Below are 19273 nucleotides of genomic sequence, written 5' to 3'. Positions count from 1 at the left end.
AGGACCCAAATGCAGATGAACAGAAAATACCTTTATTTCAAGGTTTCAAGACAGAACTCTTCCCAGTGAACAACGTCAAACTACAACAAGGAACTAACAAAGACTAACAGAAAACACAGAACCTAAATGCACACATGACTAATCAAACAAACAAGAGACAGGTGAGGAGGGAGGCAAAAACACAGGGGCACCAGGTGAACACAATCGGGTAATCAGGGAGGGAAAACAGACAGAAAGCAACAGGCAAAACAGGAGGTGAACACTTTTCAAAATAAAACAGGAAACCTAAGACAGAAAAAGACAAGACAAAACACAACACAGACAGATCGTGACAGTACCCCCCCCCCCCTCAAGGGACGGATCCCAGACGTCCCAAAAAAAGTCCAGCAGGGTGGGTGGAGGGGGACCGGAGGAGGGACACAAAACTAGGGCCAACAGGGTGGGTGGAGGGGGTCTGGAGGACGGGTTTGGGCTGACAGCCCAGGGGCACAGCAGAGGACCAGGAAGGGGTCTCGGGCGGACGGCCCGGGGGCAAGGCAGAGATCAAGGATTGGGTCTCGGGCGGACGGCCCGGGGGCAAGGCAGAGTTCAAAAAGGGGGACTCGGGCGGACGGCCCGGGGGCAAGGCAGAGTCCAAGGAAGAGTCAGGGGGTCGGGCCCAAGGGCGAAGACCGCGGCTCTCAGGGGGTCAGGCTCGAGGGAGCAAGACCAGACAGCTCCGGAGGCCGGGCAGGACCCGGTGTCGGCAGAACAGGAACCGGAGCCGGTGGGACAGGCTTCGGAAGGAACCCCCACGGAAGAGGACCAGGAGTAGGCAGGACCCCCAGCGAGACAGGTGATGGCGGGGCCTCCAACGGAACAGGACATAGGATTGGTAGGACCCCTGGCAGAAGAGTTGTCGGCGAGACCTCCAACGGGACTGGACGTGGAGCTGGCAGGACCCCCAGCAGAACCTCGAACGGCACAGGACATAGGGTTGGCAGGACCCCCGGCAGAAGAGCAGTCGGCGGGACCTCAACGATAGAGGACACGGGATTGGCAGGACCCCCGGCAGGAGAGCAGCCGGCGGGACCTCCAACGGGGCTGGACATGGAGCTGGCAGGTCCCCCAGCGGAACCTTCAACGGCACGTGACATAGGGTTGGCAGGACCCCCGGCAGGAGAGTAGTCGGCGGGACCCCCAACGTGACAGGACATAGGGTTGGCAGGACCCCCGGCGGAACAGGACATGGTCTCGGCAGGAAACCCGGTGGAGCGGGTGTCGGCGGGACCCCCAACGGGAAAGGACATGGTGTTGGCAGGACCCATGGCAGAACAGGTGTCGGCTGGACTTCCAATGGAACAGGACATGGTGTCGGCAGGACCCCCGGCGGAACAGGTGACGGCGGGACCTCCAACAGGACACGGGGAGCTGGAGTGGGTCGGAACACCAACAGAACCCAAGGGACTAGGGCTGAACGATCTATCGTTTTAGACCGAAAATCGCGATCTCAGACAACACGATTTTGGGATCGTCAAAGCTGCGGTTTTTCTTGGTGCATAATAATAATAATTTCGTCAATAATTTCACATGAATGCCCAAGGCTCTGTGCCAGCTACCAATCAGAAAGCTGCAGCCTGCGTGTGACCAGATGACGTGTTCTCCACCCCAATCAGTGTGTAGCTCGTCATTAAATTTCAAGCATGGCAGAAGCGGGAGCAGAAGCGGAGCCGACTAAATTAATACCAAAAAGAAACAGCACGTCGGTCATTTGGCAGTATTTTGGATTTGAGGATGATGATGAACACCAGAAACAGGTGATGTGCCAAACATGTCGTGTAAAAGTGGCTACATCGGCTGGCAATACCACCAATTTACATCGCCACTTGAGAGTTCACCACCTGAACTTGTATGAGCAGTGCATGGCGAAAAAGAACCGTGAAAAATCAAGCAGCAGCCATACTTCGGCAAGTCAGCCAACAATAACATCATCGTTCGCCAGTGTGACGCCTTATGAAAAAACTAGCCGAAGACACAAGGAGATTACCGCTGCCGTAACGACTTACATATCGAAGGACATGGTGTCTGTAAACACAGTGACCAAAGACGCATTTAAAAGTTTGCTACGCACAATGGATAAGAGGTATGATCTGCCCTCCCGCACATACTTCAATCAAGTTGCCATCCCACAGCTCTACACAGAATGTAAGGCCAAAGTTCTAAATGATCTGGAAAACACGGAGTTTTATGCGTCAACTACTGATCTGTGGTCAAGCAGAACGACCGAGCCCTACATGAGTTTGACCGTGCATTTCGTCAACGCCAACTTCGAGTTGTGTAGCCGCTGCCTGCAGACAGCATACTTCCCCACTGACCATACAGGGGAGAATATTGCCATGGGGCTGAAGGAGTGCTTGGCCAACTGGGGTCTAAAAGAAGAGGCCCAGACGTGCATAACAACAGACAACGCTACAAATATGATCAAAGCAATGGAACTTAACCAATGGACCAGACTGCAGTGCTTCGGACACAGGCTGCATCTTGCAATTGGTAAGTACAAGAATGTGTGTTCGTGCGAGTGTGTATGTTTACAAAGTTACTACAAGTGTGAGAGTTCGTATTATCCTCGCAGAGGCCCTAGTCTCTGCTATATTACTCTGCCCTCAAACACAGTTGGGAGGGGGGAGGGACGAAGCGCCGAGAGGTTTGTTGTCAAGCTGTAGTTAGCTGACCAACTGTTAGCGCAATGCTACTTTAACATACTGTTTATCCTAGTGAGAAAAATGAACCCTTTCATGGGTAAACTTTAAAACCTCCCAATACTGCTTGCTTCTGTTTAATTGCGGATTGCCGAGAGATGCAAAGGCGGTCTCCCCTATTTTTGAAGCCCTTACTAATGGGTCAATGACGTTTTTGTAGTAGCAGATGTCAGGGTGGTGCAACCACAGCTGATGCTACTATATTACGAATTAAATGATTTTTTGTTTTTTAGTGGAATATCTAAAAAGCATATTCCTTGCTTGTACATTAATTACCAATTACAAATTAATTTATGGGCAATAACTGACGTCTGCTGCTAAAAAAACGTAATTGAACTTAATACAAGATGACAACAGATGTAATCAATATGTTATGAATTCTGTGTTATGAGCTATCCTTATGGCTTTTCATACTGTAATACATGTAATGTTTTCCACCAGAAAATGCTGTCAAAGATGATCAAAGAATCAAACGGGCCACAGGACTTTGCAAGCAGCTGGTTGCGGTCTTCACTCACAGCCAGTGGTGTAGTCTACTTTTTTGTAGTGGGTATACTGTAATAATTGTATTCATCCATCCTAGAGCGACGCATCGCGGAGCGACATCTGTCTCGAAGCAACACCTCATGAACACCATCACACTTACTAATGCATAGACTAGTCTTGAGACTGGTTATGTGTTATCAACATGTCAATGTATTATAAGCATTTTTATGTGACTTTTAACTGCCAGTGAAATTAACAATAACAAAAATAAAAGAATGAACAATGATGGAAAAAGCCCACTTATCTTCTAGGGTTGAACAATTAATCGACATTTTTATCAAAATCTCAATATGGCCTACTGCAAACACTGTCTCTGACACAGCTCTCACCAAATTTCCAACTAAATCCTGTCCACCCTTCTCCGTGAGCTCCTGGGCTATTTTGTGTGCTCTGGACGTCTCATGTCGTCTAATCTTGTTTCTCAAAGAGGCCAAAGATGTTGATCTGCTTGAATCTGAGGACTGGATCTTAAAGTGCACCCACTCCTCAGACATAGACACTCGTTGTTCTGTGAGGACAACTACTGATTTTGTAGCGCTGCAAAGGAAATAAACAAAACCATGACTAATTAGCATAATACACGTTTTTACCAATAACAACTGCAGAAAAGAGCCAAGATTTACTCAAAAGTATTTAATAAACTGCTTACAATATTTACATTATGGCTAACAAATGCATGGAAAGCAGATAAAAGGAGAAAAATGTTCCACTTTTTCAATAGCTAATTATTTGACAACTACTGATAACTAACAAATAGTAATGTAATGGTGCAAATGTTTTAAATGCACTTTTAACATGACCATGAATTAACTCTCATTTGCATAGTCATTGACTTTTTGAATTTCTGTTGTTTAGATCAGCTTTCCTTTGCATGTGTGCTGACATTTCCCTAACTTTCTGTCCCTCCACCCCAACCAAGGATGCCTGTTCTTCCATTCCATAGCCTAACTTTCAGTCCACAAGGCTGGCCAGGAGCTCTCATCTGTGTCCGAAACAAGGAGATAATATAAACATTGTGTTCTGTTTATGACTGCACACACACACACACACACACACACACACACACACACACACACACACACACACACACACACACACACACACACACACACACACACACACACACACACACACACACACACACACACACACACACACACACACACACACACACACACACACACACACACACACACACACACACACACACACACACACACACACACACACACACACACACACACACACACACACACACAATCTCGCTCCCTTTCTCTTCCATTGATCCACCACACTAACGTTGATCAAATTAGCTAGCAAGTTAGCTAGTTAGCTACTGTTACGTTAATCATAACCATGCTAATTTCACTTACTGGGTAAATTTGCGGTAGCGCCGGACTCGTTCTCTGTCACCTTTAGGACAGCCGCCTGACCTGGCTCTTCTTCTGTACTGGTAATAGGGGAAAACTTCGGAAAACATTAAAATATTGTCGTCTGTTTTCGTTTCATGTTTGCTTCCTGTTTAGCGCTCCGCGAACTTGAATGATGGAAGGATCAAATTCTGATAACGTTAGAGAAACGTGGGGTTTGTCAGAGCCGAACAAAGTGTGTTGCTGTTGCTTAGCAACAGGCCAAAGGCGACGGAAGCCCCAGACGTCCAAAAGTATTAACACAGAAGGGGGCGAAAGCGTGAAAGCGAAGTCACAAAATGATGTTGTTACGTATCATCGCTCATTTTTAAGAGGGCATACGGAAATCACTGGCATTTTCTAGTGGGTATACGGCGTATACCAGCGTATCACGTAGACTACACCACTGCTCACAGCTGGAAGAAGAAGAGGGCATTCAAACAGGCACAGCAAGACTTAAACCTACCTCAACAGTCACTGGTCACTGAATGTCCGACACGATGGGGCTCCCGGCAGAAAATGATTGGGAGGGTGTTGGAGCAGAGCAAGGCACTGTGCCAGGTTCTGTCTGAAGACAGGAAGACGCGGCACCTGATCCCCACTTGGCAAGACATAGATGTACTTGAATCTGTAAACAATGCCCTCGGTCCTCTTCAGGAGTTCACAGACGCCCTCTCAGGTGAGGACTACGTAAGCGTGTCATACCTGAAGCCAGTGCTCCATCTCCTCAGAACAGCAACGCTTGCTGAAACTGACCAGGACACGAATCTCACCAAGGAGATCAAATCAAGAGCTCTCCACTACATTGAAGAGAAATACAGCGACCCAGTGACACAGGAGCTCTTGGACATCACATCCTTCCTTGATCCAAGATTCAAGACAAGCTACATAAGCGAAAAGAATGTCCCATACATCAAAGACAGAGTGAAGATGGAAATGGAACAGGTGGCACAAAAGGTAAGCCGTCCTTTTTCTTTGTTGTTTCAAAATAAAACAAAAAGTTGTATTTTTAGTTTTTTTTAACTATACTCTACTGACATTTTAAACTTTTAGACAAAATGCCTCGTTGGTCTTAATCACAACTGATAGCAAAACATTGATGCCTCTTATTACTGTGTGTTGTAGGAGCAGAGGGCTTGTGTCACAACCCATACCATGCCCCTGAGTGCAGAAGAAGAACCACCATCCACCTCTACAAAACGAAAGCGGTCACTGGGCAGCTTTTTTAAGACCAAGGTGGTCCCTGCTTCCTCTACTGTGCAGTTGGAGGATACCATTAAAGCAGAACTGGACAACTACCTCATAACTCCTACCATTGATGGAGAGCAAGATCCACTGGCCTGGTGGAGAGTGCACAATGTCAACTTCCCATGGCTTAGCAAGTTGGCTCGTAAGTACCTTTGCATACCAGCAACGAGTGCACCATCAGAGAGACTGTTCAGTGCCAGTGGCAATATTGTCACATGTCAGCGTGCATGTCTGAAGCCAGCAAAGGTTGACATGTTGGTTTTCTTGGCCAAAAATCTCTGAAGGGATGAAGGGGAAGATTTATTGATTTTTGTTGTTGTTCTTCTGCACTTTGCCCTGAAATCTCTTATCGGCACCTTACCCTGACATGTCTTTGTTCCATTAAAAAAGATGTTCACTCTTTTTTACTTATCTTTTGTATACAGACTAGATGTAAAATAATTTAACCAGTTTGACATCTTTTCTTGATGAGGAAAATGTAGGGTAATTTAAACTTTTTAAATTATTATGATTATTATTATTATTTATTTTTACTACCTTTACATTTCACTTCCTCTTGCCACTTTATTTGAAGAAGAAGCACAGGTTTCTGAATACACGGGTTGAATATCTGTAACTGCTGCTGATGTTGATGTTCATAAGCTAGCTCCTTTGAGCCATTTTGCACTACTTTTAAGGTAAGACTTCTTTTTTTGCTCCACTTTGTTGTTATAATTTATAATTTGTATGTAGCCTACGTTATTTTACAAAAGTGCAATTATTTTGATGCTGCTGAGCCATTGATCTTTTTAATGCTTGATATTTTTTTAATAAACAGTCTTGCATTTGAAATCTGTTGCCAGCCGTTTTCATTCTTGCATTATCTTAATGAAATTCATTGTTTTAATTAATTTACACTGAAACTTGATTTAAAGAAAATAAATCGTGGTTGAAATCGAAACCGCAATCTCTGCCAGAAAAAAATCGCAATAATTTTTTCTTAAAATCGTTCAGCCCTACAAGGGACTGGAGTGGGCCGGAGAGCCGGAACATGAGCCAGAATCATCGCAGCTGGGGCCGGCACTGGAGTCGGAACTGGAGCCAGAATTGAAGCCGGAACCATGGCCGCTGGGCCCGGTACCGGAGTCGGAACTGGAGCCGGAACCATGGCTGCTGGGGCCGGAACTGGGGCCGGAACCATGGTTGTGTGGGTCAGAACTTGGGCTGGAACCATGGCTGCTGGGGCCAGAACCATGGCTGCTGGGGCCAGAACTGGGACTGGAACCATGGCTGTTGGGGCCTGTACTGGAGCCCAAAGCATGGCTTCTGGGGCAAGCAGGTCGGGCATCACACACCGAGAGGAAGTCCAAAATCCAGCCAGGTAAGAATTTCACTAAACCTGGCTTCTCCATAGCCATCTGGTGTGCCTCAGCCAGAACAGCCTCTCACTGCTGAACTCCAGATGCTCCCCTCCATTTATCAGAGCAGCCAGCCAAAGAAAATGAAAAACTGAGTAATTCCAACTCAAACGGATCTGCTGGGCCCATCCTTGGTTAGTTTTCTTCTGTCAGGGTTGAGCGAAGCAAGCAGGACCCAAATGCAGATTAACAGAAAATACCTTTATTTCAAGGTTTCAAAACAGAACTCTTCCCAGTGAACAACGTCAAACTACAACAAGGAACTAACTGAGACTTCTTCTTCTCTTTAATGGCGAATTGCTTCCACTTGGGAGCATATATCACCACCTACTGTTGAGTTATTAAATGTTCATACTAAATCCTTGTCCTCAGACCAGTGCTTTTGAGGAATTTGAAGATCAGCTTGTTTGCTTCATTTCTTGATTTACTTTCGTATATTGACTTGAAATCCATGCCCTTAACGTTGAGTTGTTCCAGTGCAGTCTTCAGAATGAATCTTTGTCTGTTATAATCCGGGAAGCTAAAAAATACATGATGTATTGTCTCTGGTTGTTGGCAACCATCACAATTGCCATTTGGATGTTTTCCAATCAGATGCAGTGATGAGTTTAATCCTGAGTGTCCCAATTTTATCCTGCTGTTAATGCTCTGTTCTCTTCTACTAATCCCCCAAGTCCTTCCTGTTCCTACTTCCCTTTGTATCTGGTATAAATGTCTTCCTTTGGTGTTACTCTCCCATAGTTTTTGCCATTGTTGCTTGATAACCACTTTTGTAAAAGATTTGACTTCTGCTCTACTGATGGGTACCATAATATCAATCTGGTTTGCTTTCAAACCACATTTTGCCAGTTGATCCACTACTTCATTCCCTCTAATACCCACATGCGCTGGAACCCACACAAATTGCACAACAATTCCCAGATGAACTCACCTAAACATGATGTGTAAAATGTCATGTAAAATATCCTGACGAAATTCTGAAGAGAAGTTGTTTATACTCTCCAGAGCTGCACTGGAGTCAGAGCAAATGACCACTCGCATTGGCTGTACTGTATTTCCTCTCCCCACTGAAGTGCTAGAGAGATAGCCATCATCTCTACTGTATATACTGCAATGTGATCACTTGTACGCTTTCCCACTTTGACTTTTAACTCAAAAAAAAAAAAAAAAAATGCAAAACTAGTTAGACCATTTTCTGGATTTTTGGGTCCATCAGTAAATATTTGTATAAACTGCCCATATTGTTCATGTAGAACAGTGTTCACATACGCCTGTACATTGATTATAACCGTTTCAATAATGATAAATCTACTATAGGTTGAGGTAGGAACCATGGTGGAACAGCTGATAAGAACACCGTCGGACTAATATTCCATTCTTTAACTTTGAATTCCTTAAATATTTCCGAGACACAAAAACTATTTTTTTATTTTGTTACTTTCCCAACTTGTTTGTACATTTTGTTTAGTAGGGTGAGTATCTTTATGACCCTGTAGATTTGCCCAGTAATTAAAAATTAACTGTTTTCTCCTCAAAGAAATGGTATTTCTCCGACCTCTACCTGAAGTACCGACACTGGTATAGATCTGACTGCCCCACAGCATATCCTTAGTTCTTGTGCCTGGACTTTTTGAAGAGAAGAATATGCAGCTGAACCATACACTATTAGTCCGTATTCTATGGCTGACGTTATTAAGGCTGTGTATACATTCCTCAAAGCAGCTTTATCAGCCCCCCACTTAGTGCCTGCCAAGCACCTCATAACATTTAAAACCCTTTTACATTTATCTACTACTTTATCAATGTGAGTACTCCATGGGACTCTCTCGTCCAAACATATTCCCAGAAATGTAAATGTCTTCACTTTCTTTAGATCTTGTCCATAAAGTTTTAACCTAACCTCCTCACCTATCCTTTTCCTCGTGAAAAATAAAGTTTCAGTTTTTTCCACCGACAATCTAAACCCCCATGTCAGAGACCAGCTTTCAATTTCCGTAATGGCTTCCTGAATCTTAGCCACAATATATTTTACATTTCTGCCCCTTTTCCAAATAGCTCCATCATCTGCAAAAAGTGACTTACCAACATCAGATCCTACTTGTGTGTGTATATATCTAATTGATCATAATAGAAAATAAAAGAGAACTGATGACACTCCCCTGCGGGGTTCCATTTTCAACTTCATGCCTTCGAGAATATGAATTGCCAACTCGGACTCTGATGGCACGGCCAAACAAAAAATCCATAATCCAATTATATACAATACCTCCCAGACCCATAATGTCCAGTTTTATTAATAACCCTTCCTTCCACATCATATCGTAAGCTTTTTCCACATCAAAGAATACAGCTACAACACACTCCTTGTTCGCTTGGGCTTTCCTGACTTCAGACTCCAGGCACAGCAGTGGATCTAAAGTACTCCGCCCTATTCTAAACCCACTCTGATAAGGAGTCATTAGTTCATTTTTCTCAATGTAGTATGTCAGCCTTTCTGTTATCATTCTTTCAATAACTTTACACAAGTGCGATGTCAGAGCTATAGGTCTATAACTGCTTGGACTGGTTGGATCTTTCCCAGGTTTTCTAATAAGAATAATGACAGACTCTTTCCATATTATTGGCAGCTTCCCTTTCTCCCAGATCTTATTGTACATCTCCAGCAGCTTTCCTAATGCAAAATCACTTAATTTGGTCAACATTATATAACATACATTATCTTTCCCAGGAGCAGTCATTTTACACTTACTTAATGCTCTTCTCAACTCTTGAATAGAAAAGGGTATATTTACAACACTCTGCGACGAATGTCTTTCTTCATATACATTAGGATGTTCATCTAACACTTCCTGCCTCCTGATCTTACCTTCTTCTGTCAAATCTTCCGAAGAATGAACTTTGACCATTTTTAGCTAGAATTTCTGCCTTCTCCATAGCACCAGTGGCAATTTCCCCTCTATTCTCTAACACTGGCAGGTTACTCTGCTGTCTTATTCCCCTCATCTTCTTAACCATTCCCCATACTTTATCTAATGGTGTAGTTCTCCCAATACTTGAACAGAATCCTCTCCAACACTCCCTTTTTGCTCTTTTAACAATGTTCCTTACCTGAGCCTTTTTATATTCTAATAAATTGTGTAAAGAATGTGTCTTTCTTAGCTTTCCAAACAGCCTGATTTTGTTTCGGATTGCATCATTACATTCTTTGTTCCACCACGGTACCATCTTAACACATTTACTAAGTTTACCAGTTATATTCCCAATAGTTTGATTAGCGCTTTTAATTATATTTGAAGTAAATTGGTCATTTATTTCATCAATACTTCCTGCCATATCAATCTGATCAAATTCGTTATCACACAATTTAGCAAACATCTCCCAATTTGCTTTAGAAAAAGTCCATCTCATGATACCGTCTAGCTCAACCACATGACTTATATCAAACTTGATTATAATCGGAAGATGATCACTCCCAATACTGTTATTTGCCAATACTTCCCAACTACTACCAGAAGCTAATTCACTTGTTACAAGAGTTAGGTCGATCGCAGACTCTGTTCCATCTCTAAAATTGAGTCTTGTACCTTGCCCATTATTTAAACAAACTAATTCCTTTGCCTCCATTAAGTCCTCCACCACCTGTCCATTGTAATCTGTTGATCTCCCTCCCCACATTGTATTATGTGCATTAAAATCACCACACCATATTAATTAATTTCCTTGGCAAAGACTGTCTAATTCCTCTATTTTGAGTTTATTACATGGATTATAAAAATTCAGGACACTAATTTTCCTTTTATTGATCCAAACTTCTACACCCACTATTTCTAAATCATGACTGTTCTTAAATGTTAGCCTACTATAAGAGATTACTTCTCTGATAAAGATTGCACATCCCCCTCCCTGGCCACCATTTCTATCTTGTTTTATAGCAGTATATCCCCAAATTATGAAGTCCAAATGAGTCTTCAGCCATGTTTCTTGAATACAAATAACGTCTGGTTTTTCTTTTAACTGATGTATATATATATATATAGGTCTTGAATTCTTGTCCATTTGCAATAAGGCTTCTAGTATTCCATTGCAGAATGAGAAAAACCATTAATCTATTCACTATAGAATAGGAACATGGACTCCACTGACTCTACAATAACTACAGACTTCACGGACATGCTTAACTGCTTCAACCTCATTCAACATGTCAACTTTCCGACCCATAACCGTGGCCACATTCTGGACCTTGTTTGCTCGACTGGACTAAACCTTCACCATCTGTCTGGCTCAGACCTCTTCCTCTCCGACCACTTAGCCATCACCATGACCATCAACATTCCCACCCCACCACCAAAGCAAAAACGCAAAATCAACTTCCCTAAATTAAGCTCTGTCTCAGCTACCTTGCTCTCATCCTCCCTCTCTGAAAAAATATCCACCACTCCCTTTGTGGATCTCCATAGCCCCTCTGATCTCACTGACTACTACAACAACATTCTGTCCTCCTGCCTTGACCAACTTGCACCCATAAAAACCAAAACAGTTTCCTTCACCCACTCTGCTCCCTGGTTCACCCCTGAACTCCGTCTGATGAAAACCCGTGCCCGGCAACTTGAAAGACTCCGCAATAAAACAGGTCTCACAATTCATTCTCAAACCTACAAAGACCACCTACAGCAATATAAAGATGCCCTCTTCCATGCCCGCACCACTTACTACTCTCAGTTAATCCACTCTGGCTCCGGAAACCCCAAAACACTCTTCTCCACAATAAACAAACTCCTCAGCCCCCTGGACACCACCACTCAGTCATTCACAGTAGACAAATGCAGCTCTTTTCTCAAACATTTTCAAAGCAAAATAGACAACATTTACAGCAGCTTAACCACTACCACACCAGCTCTCCCTCAAGCCACCTGCCCCCCCCTTATCCTGCCAACCCCTGTCCCAGTTCTCCTCTGTCTCCCCTACTGACCTCTCTCATCTCCTCACAGGAATGAAAACTGCCACCTGCACCCTGGACCCCATCCCCTCCAGCTTTGTTAAGGCCTGCCTTCCTACTCTCTCTTCACTCATTACTACAGCAATCAACTCCTCCCTGTCTTCTGGCACCGTCCCACCGTCCCTCAAAATAGCTGCTATCACCCGTATTCTGAAAAAACCCGGACTAAACCCTGACAACCCTAATAACTTCAGACCAATCTCGAACCTACCCTTTCTGTCAAAAGTTCTGGAACGCGCTGTAGCGTCACAACTTAAGCATCATCTCTCTGCTAATAACCTCTATGAAACTTTTCAATCCGGATTCCGCTCAAACCACAGTACCGAAACCGCACTCCTCAAAATTACAAATGACCTTCTCCTCTCCTCCGATGCTGGTAACCTCAATCTCCTCATCCTCCTTGACCTCAGCGCTGCCTTCGACACCATCAATCACTCCATCCTCCTCACCCGTCTTGAAACCACCTTCAACATCACCGGCACTGCCCTCTCTTGGTTCACTTCATACCTCTCTGACAGAAACCAGTTCATCTACATCAATAACTGCAAATCCCCCACCGCTCCTCTCCCCCAAGGTGTCCCTCAAGGCTCAGTTCTCGGCCCCCTCCTCTTCATTCTCTACCTGCTTCCCCTTGGTCACATAATCCGCCGTCATGGACTTCAATTCCACTGCTTTGCCGACGACATCCAGCTTCTCATCTCCACCAAGTCCATCTCCACTGCTACCCACTCCATCCTGACAAACTGCATCACTGAAATAAAATCCTGGCTCCAACTTAACTTCCTGAAACTCAACTGCGATAAATCTGAAATAATAATCATTGGACAAAAGAAGCTCACCACACCTATCCATAACTTCACCCTCAACATAGACGGCTTCCCAGTTCAAACCTCCCCTCACATCCGGAACCTAGGCATCATATTTGACCAAACCCTCTCCTACAACAGATACATCAAACAGATCACAAAGACAGCCTTCTTCCACCTCAAAAACATCGCCCGTCTACGTCCATCCCTCTCTCCCACTGCTGCCGAAACCCTCATCCACACTTTCATCATCTCCCGTCTGGACTATTGCAATAGCCTCCTCTATGGTTCACCTGCAAAAATCCTCAACAAACTTCAATATATCCAGAACTCCGCCGCCCGTCTACTCACCCACACCCGAATCCGTGAACACATTACACCCGTCCTCATCAAGCTCCACTGGCTCCCCATCCCCCAGAGAATTCAGTACAAGATCCTCCTGATGACGTACAAAGCCCTCCATAACCTGGCCCCATCCTACCTGACTGACCTCCTCCACAGACAAACTCCCACTCGCTCCCTCCGCTCTGCCACTGCCAACCTCCTGTCCCTCCCCACCCGGACCAACCTCAAGTCTTGGGGCGACAGAGCCTTCTCCGTTGCTGCACCCACCCTCTGGAACTCACTACCCCAATCCATCAGAGATTCTTCCTCCCTCTCATCATTCAAAACATCACTCAAAACCCACCTGTTCAACACTGCATTCAACCACTGACCACCCCACTCCCCCCGTATTTTTTCTGTTTTGTTTATCTCTTTTTGTATTTCTTTGTCTTTTTTTTGTTGTGTTTTCTTAAATTCTCTGTCAAAGCGTCTTTGAGTTTCATGAAAAGCGCTATAAAAGTCCCATGTATTATTATTATTATTACTAATCTGTGAATCATCATTATTGGTGGCTAGCACATCATGCATCATTTCAACGGTTATATCCTTTATCCCCAAAAATTCACATGCTGCTTCCACTATTGTTTTCAGTCTTGACCTCTTTTTTGTTTGTTGCAAAGCAACATTCACCACTTTTCCAATAAAGGCCACAAATTTGTACTTATTAACAATCAATGCACCCTCTCCTATCACACACTTATGTGAACACTTTGTGGAGCTTTCCTTTGCCTGTGGGAGTTTGTGAAAATCTTTTGAAGAGAACATACTTGCTGCTATTTGGGATTTCCTAGATATGTTTAGTGAAACCTTTTCTGTTGCTTCAGCATATGAGACTTTATTTTGCACTTTGTATCTCTGCACCTCCTTGGCCTTTTTCTGCACTTCGCAGCCCTGATACGCAGCACTATGTTCCCCACCACAGTTACAACATTTCACCTTAGCACCTGCAGTACAACTACCATATTCATGTTCCCCCGCACATGTTGGACACCTGGGCTTAGTTGCTTTGCACTTGTCTGCCACATGCCCAAACCTTTGGCATTTAAAGCATCGCAGAGGTTTAGGGATGAATTATCTTACTGGAAAGCTCATGCAACCGATCATTATCTTCTGTTGTATTGTTTCTTCAAACTGAAGAAGAACAGACAAACTATCCACTATCTTACCCTGATACCGAGTAGGAAGACACTTAACTACAGACACGTGTCCCCCTTTAAATTTCTTTCTTGAGTTCTTCTATGCCGATTTCTATGGGAACTCCACTGATAACTCCAAGTATTTTCCGATTTGCTCCAGGAACATCGTATTTAATTCGAACTTCATTCAGGGTCTTCATTTTCAGTAACTTTTCCTGTTGTTTTGCATTCATCAATTCAACCAACATCCGTCCTTTGCTCAGAAATCTTGCTTGCTTTATCGATCCAATTTCTTTGTGAATCGCTTTAGTCAAGGCCACTGGATGTAGCTTAGCTGCGGATTGCTCACCAAACTCCACGATCACTTTCCACTCTTCATTCTCAATCCTTTTCTTTACTTTCTTCAATTCATTCTGCGAATCAGATTCACTAAGACTGTCACTTGACATGTCTATCTTCTTTCTTGAAGACTTTTTCCTTACTTCATTCCACCCTCCTTCTCCTTCAGATGCACTTTCCATATCCTCCTCTCCAGGACTCAAAGACGCCATTCCACCAGCTGCTCTCAATCTCGCACTCACGTCAACGTTCACTCCAATCTCCGTCTACTATCGCAATGTCCACTCACGTTGAGAAAACACAAATCAACAGCCAGTCCTCCCAACAAAGACTAACAGAAAACACAGAACCTAAATGCACACGACTAATCAAACAAACAAGAGACAGGTGAGGAGGGAGGAGAAAACACAGAGGTATCAGGTGAACACAATCGGGTAATCAGGGAGGGAAAACAGACAGAAAGCAACAGGCAAAACAGGAGGTGAACACTTTTCAAAATAAAACAGGAAACCAAAGACAGAAAAAGACAAGACAAAACACAACACAGACAGATCGTGACACCCATGCTCACAGCGTTATAAACCTTTTTCTTACTCAATATCAAGCCACACTTATTGTTTTTACTTCGGCTGTGAGTGTTTGTGTGTGCTCAGGATGAGTTTAGCTTGTTCTTGCTGTATCGCCGACACGGAGGCCTGTCTGCTCCTTGCAGCTGCGAGAAGCAACGAGCCTCGCAAACATCCCGACCAATCAGAACACACTGGGCTCACAGGGAGGGGGGGGGCAGGAGCTCCAACAAGCCGTTTAGGACAGAGAGTGAATACCTGGTGAATACACATACTATACAGAGATGCTGTATGAGAAACCAATGTGAGTTTGGAAAATTGCACAGTATAAATCTATTTTAGTAGACCTCAACAATGGAATTATGATCAGTAGAAATGGCCATGACACGGGACCTTTAAGGGCTGGACTGTTAGCACGTATGTGAAGTTTGACCAGTTTATGACAATTTTCATTGGAGTAATAGCAATATTTTGTTTAACGGCAAGGGATGAGTTGTCATGGCAAGGGATGAGTTGTCATGGCAACAGCTTTTGAGAAAAAGTCACAAGTGGCACATGGACATGTTGAGGGTTGGACCATTAACCATCATCTGAAGTCTGGTGCCGTTTGGACGATTTTCGTTTTCAGTTGCAAGTATACTATATTCAAAGTGGAGAGTTAGGCTGATTTAAAAAAGATGAAGATGGAGCAGAAATGTCCAACAAGTTGTTAAACTGCCTGAAACAATGAAAGGTGCACGTTGGTCCATAGCCTACAGGCCGATGCTGTGTAATGTGGAAAAAGTAAATGTGCAGAGGAAAAAAAGGACATGAACAACATAAACTTAATAATGGTGGGACAAGGCTAATGTGTGTGTTGAAAGCATTTAGACGGAATTGCCTGATGACTGGCTCAGGGAGAGAAATACAAACAGCCTTCACAATCTTTTAGCTTGTTGATGTACGGTTGCATGTACAGGTAAACAATTTCATTTTATAAAACACGTGCAGACAGAGAGCACTCAAGCAGTCACAATGCAGCTCTGCAGGATGCAAACAGCATTATTCGGATCTGAGATTTTCTCACTGAGGGGGATGTCTGGCTTTAATGCTAGGGCTCAGTGGGGGCAGAGGAAAACATTGGAAACAGAGATAATGTTGTGATGCTTGTGATCCTAACAATTGTAAAATTGGGATGTCTTATTGTCAGAGAATTGATAATGCAATGGTTTTATTTAATCTGCACAATATAATTTTCCTCAACTGCTGTTACACATCTTTTCCTCCTTTTTTTAAAAGCATATTTTTTATGCTTCTATTGTTTGCGGTATCTCAGGAATGCCTTGAGGGAATTGTTGTAGTGTTTCACAAGTCCACTAAAACTGATCAGGTTGTAAAAGATCAAGCTTTCAAATGTTTTTCATAAATTATGAATCCATAGGCTGATTATGACATTTCACACATACGGATAGAATTGGGAAGTGATGACATTTAATATCTGAAAGATCAAATGTAAACTGCCCTGAAGCCTCATAATGATGTGAAAAACACTCCTGTTCATATTTTAACACCATAACTCTGCAACACTAGATTACATTGGATCAGATATAAATGTGGTGACACTTATCTTGGGTGCCCACCTTTAAACAGGTCAAGCAGGTCTCCCTTGAAAAAGAGATCGTTGATCTCAATGGGATTTTCACCTGGTTAAATAAAGGCTACAAACAAACAGTGGTATTGTACACATGTCCATTAATTGATCATATGGTTTGGCGTAAACCCTTGCTTATTCCTTGCCTTCCAAAATGATTGTCTGAAAAAGTTATGATGTTCAGCTCAATCAACCATTGTCAAATTATAATAACATTACAACTGGATCATGACATAGATGATTACTCGTCCTGAGGTAATTTGGTTTAAAATAAGCAGGAATGACTTGACTAATCTTTGACCATAAAACATGATGTACATTTGTTTCATCTGTTACATGTAATTCAAAGTAATCTCAGTATCCAAACACCCCCAACAAGAATATGACTAATAAAGAACAGACATAAAACACTGATGATATGATATAGACCAAAACACACCAGAGAGCTCCACAGGAATTCATTCCTGCCTGTGGCTAAAAAACAAATTAACTCTTCCTTCAGAGTGCCAGACTCTCTTAGTCAATACACTGGCCCTTGGACTTATTTAATCCCTGCAAGCAGATGATCCTATCGTGTATTCTCCATTGGTGCAATACTGATTTAAAAAGGGCATATTATTCTCAACCCTCAGGTTCATGCTTGTATGTTGTGTACTGCCTCTACTGTGAGATGTCTCCATACTTTAATGTTCAAAAAGCTGTTTCTTTTTCTCATACTGCCTGTGCTGCAGCACCTTTTTCTACCCTCTGTCTGAAAGCTGAGCCCAGTCTGCTCTGATTGGTTAGCTGGCCGGCTCTGTTGTGATTGGTTAACCGCAGAGATCTCCCGCCCCTAAGCCTATCACATACAATGTGTCGGTGGGCTAGCCAATAGAAGCCCAAGTGTTACAGAGTGATGTCACTATGTTACCGGAAAAAACAGGTGTCCAATGGAGGTGTTTTAGGTATGGGTGGGAGGCCTTTGCAGATCATTCACAAAAAACTATAGGGGGCGGAAACCCCCCAAAACAAACAAGGACTTCTTAAACATTAGCCTACAATCACTTTGTGCGATCATTTAGTGGGAATGCTGACACAGCATCTGTTATGCTACGCACAAATGTATGTATTATTCCGCCGGATTATTTTGCGCCACTTCTCCTCCCACATTGTACAACGCAGAAACTCCGTTCAAACATCTAAACGTTCAGCTCGGTCGGGAATCAATGGCTATTACTTTTATCATTCATAACTTTCATAATCCCAGAGATATATCCCATAATACACTGAACAAAAATATAAACGTAACACTTTTGTTTTTGCTCCCATTTTTCATGAGATGAACTCAAAGATCTAAAACATTTTCTACATACACAAAATAACCATTTCTCTCAAATATTGTTCACAAATCTGAAAAAATCTGTGATAGTGAGCACTTCTCCTTTGCCGAGATAATCCATCTCACCTCACAGGTGTGGCCTATCAAGATGCTGATTAGACAGCATGATTATTGCACAGGTGTGCCTTAGGCTGGCCACAATAAAAGGCCACTCTGAAATGTGCATTTTTGCTTTATTGGGGGGGTCTGGGGAGGTCCGAAAACCAGTCAGTATCTGGTCTGAGGGTTAGGATTAGGGTTAGGGTTAGGGTAATGTTGTGAATCGAGTGGCCCATGGTGGTGGTGGGGTTATGGTATGGGCAGGCGTATGTTATGGACGACGAACACAGGCCACTCGATTCACAACATTACCCGAACCCTAAACCCTAAAGTTTTCATTTCAAATATTCTGCTGCTTTTTCATGCATTTAGACTTTTATTTTCTTGTTCTTATTTCACATTAAAGTCCCCTCTATTCATGAACCCTTTAAAGTACTCAGCCACACTTATGGCGCATTTCCACTGCAGCGCGGAGCTCGCTTTAAGCGTGCCGAGCCGTGCGGGGCCCGTTTTTGGTTGCGCTTCCACTTGGCCTAGTTTTGGCCCGCGCTACTTTTTCACCTTTTTTCTGGCCCGACTAAATCGTGGTTCTATCGAGCCCAACAAACAGGGCTGAGTCGGGCTGAGTTTGCTAAACTAGAGAGAGAATCGCTGTCAAGGG

The 19273-nt window shown here is 43.5% G+C and overlaps 2 protein-coding genes across 2 annotated transcripts; both read left to right on the top strand.

Annotated features, from left to right (window-relative positions):
- Positions 1 to 1435: 1435 nt before the first annotated feature.
- On the top strand, positions 1436 to 3368 carry LOC307019336 (E3 SUMO-protein ligase ZBED1-like; the record flags this gene model as incomplete). Its single annotated transcript, XM_079650137.1, has 3 exons — positions 1436 to 2529; positions 3180 to 3257; positions 3322 to 3368. Exons 1-3 carry the CDS (start codon positions 1683 to 1685, stop codon positions 3366 to 3368), a joined length of 972 nt encoding a protein of 323 aa, XP_079506263.1. The 5' UTR covers positions 1436 to 1682.
- A 1740-nt stretch (positions 3369 to 5108) lies between these two features.
- Positions 5109 to 6740, top strand: LOC307040519 (E3 SUMO-protein ligase ZBED1-like). Its single transcript, XM_079683424.1, has 2 exons — positions 5109 to 5650; positions 5819 to 6740. Exons 1-2 carry the CDS (start codon positions 5213 to 5215, stop codon positions 6221 to 6223), a joined length of 843 nt encoding a protein of 280 aa, XP_079539550.1. The 5' UTR covers positions 5109 to 5212; the 3' UTR covers positions 6224 to 6740.
- The last annotated feature ends 12533 nt before the right edge of the window (positions 6741 to 19273 follow it).

This window comes from Notothenia rossii (genome assembly GCF_949606895.1).
Source record: "Notothenia rossii genome assembly, chromosome: 1".
Taxonomy (NCBI): Eukaryota; Metazoa; Chordata; class Actinopteri; order Perciformes; family Nototheniidae; genus Notothenia; species Notothenia rossii.
Note: the sequence above shows the minus strand (reverse complement) of the source record. Positions and strands in the feature narration are given on the sequence as shown.

Excerpts from the sequence above, each read along its gene's own strand:
- LOC307040519 (XM_079683424.1), top strand. The coding sequence starts at position 5,213 with ATGATTGGGAGGGTGTTGGAGCAGAGCAAGGCACTGTGCCAGGTTCTG. Across the intron at positions 5,651-5,818 it reads TGGAACAGGTGGCACAAAAG|GAGCAGAGGGCTTGTGTCAC; the intron begins GTAAGCCGTCCT and ends TGTGTGTTGTAG.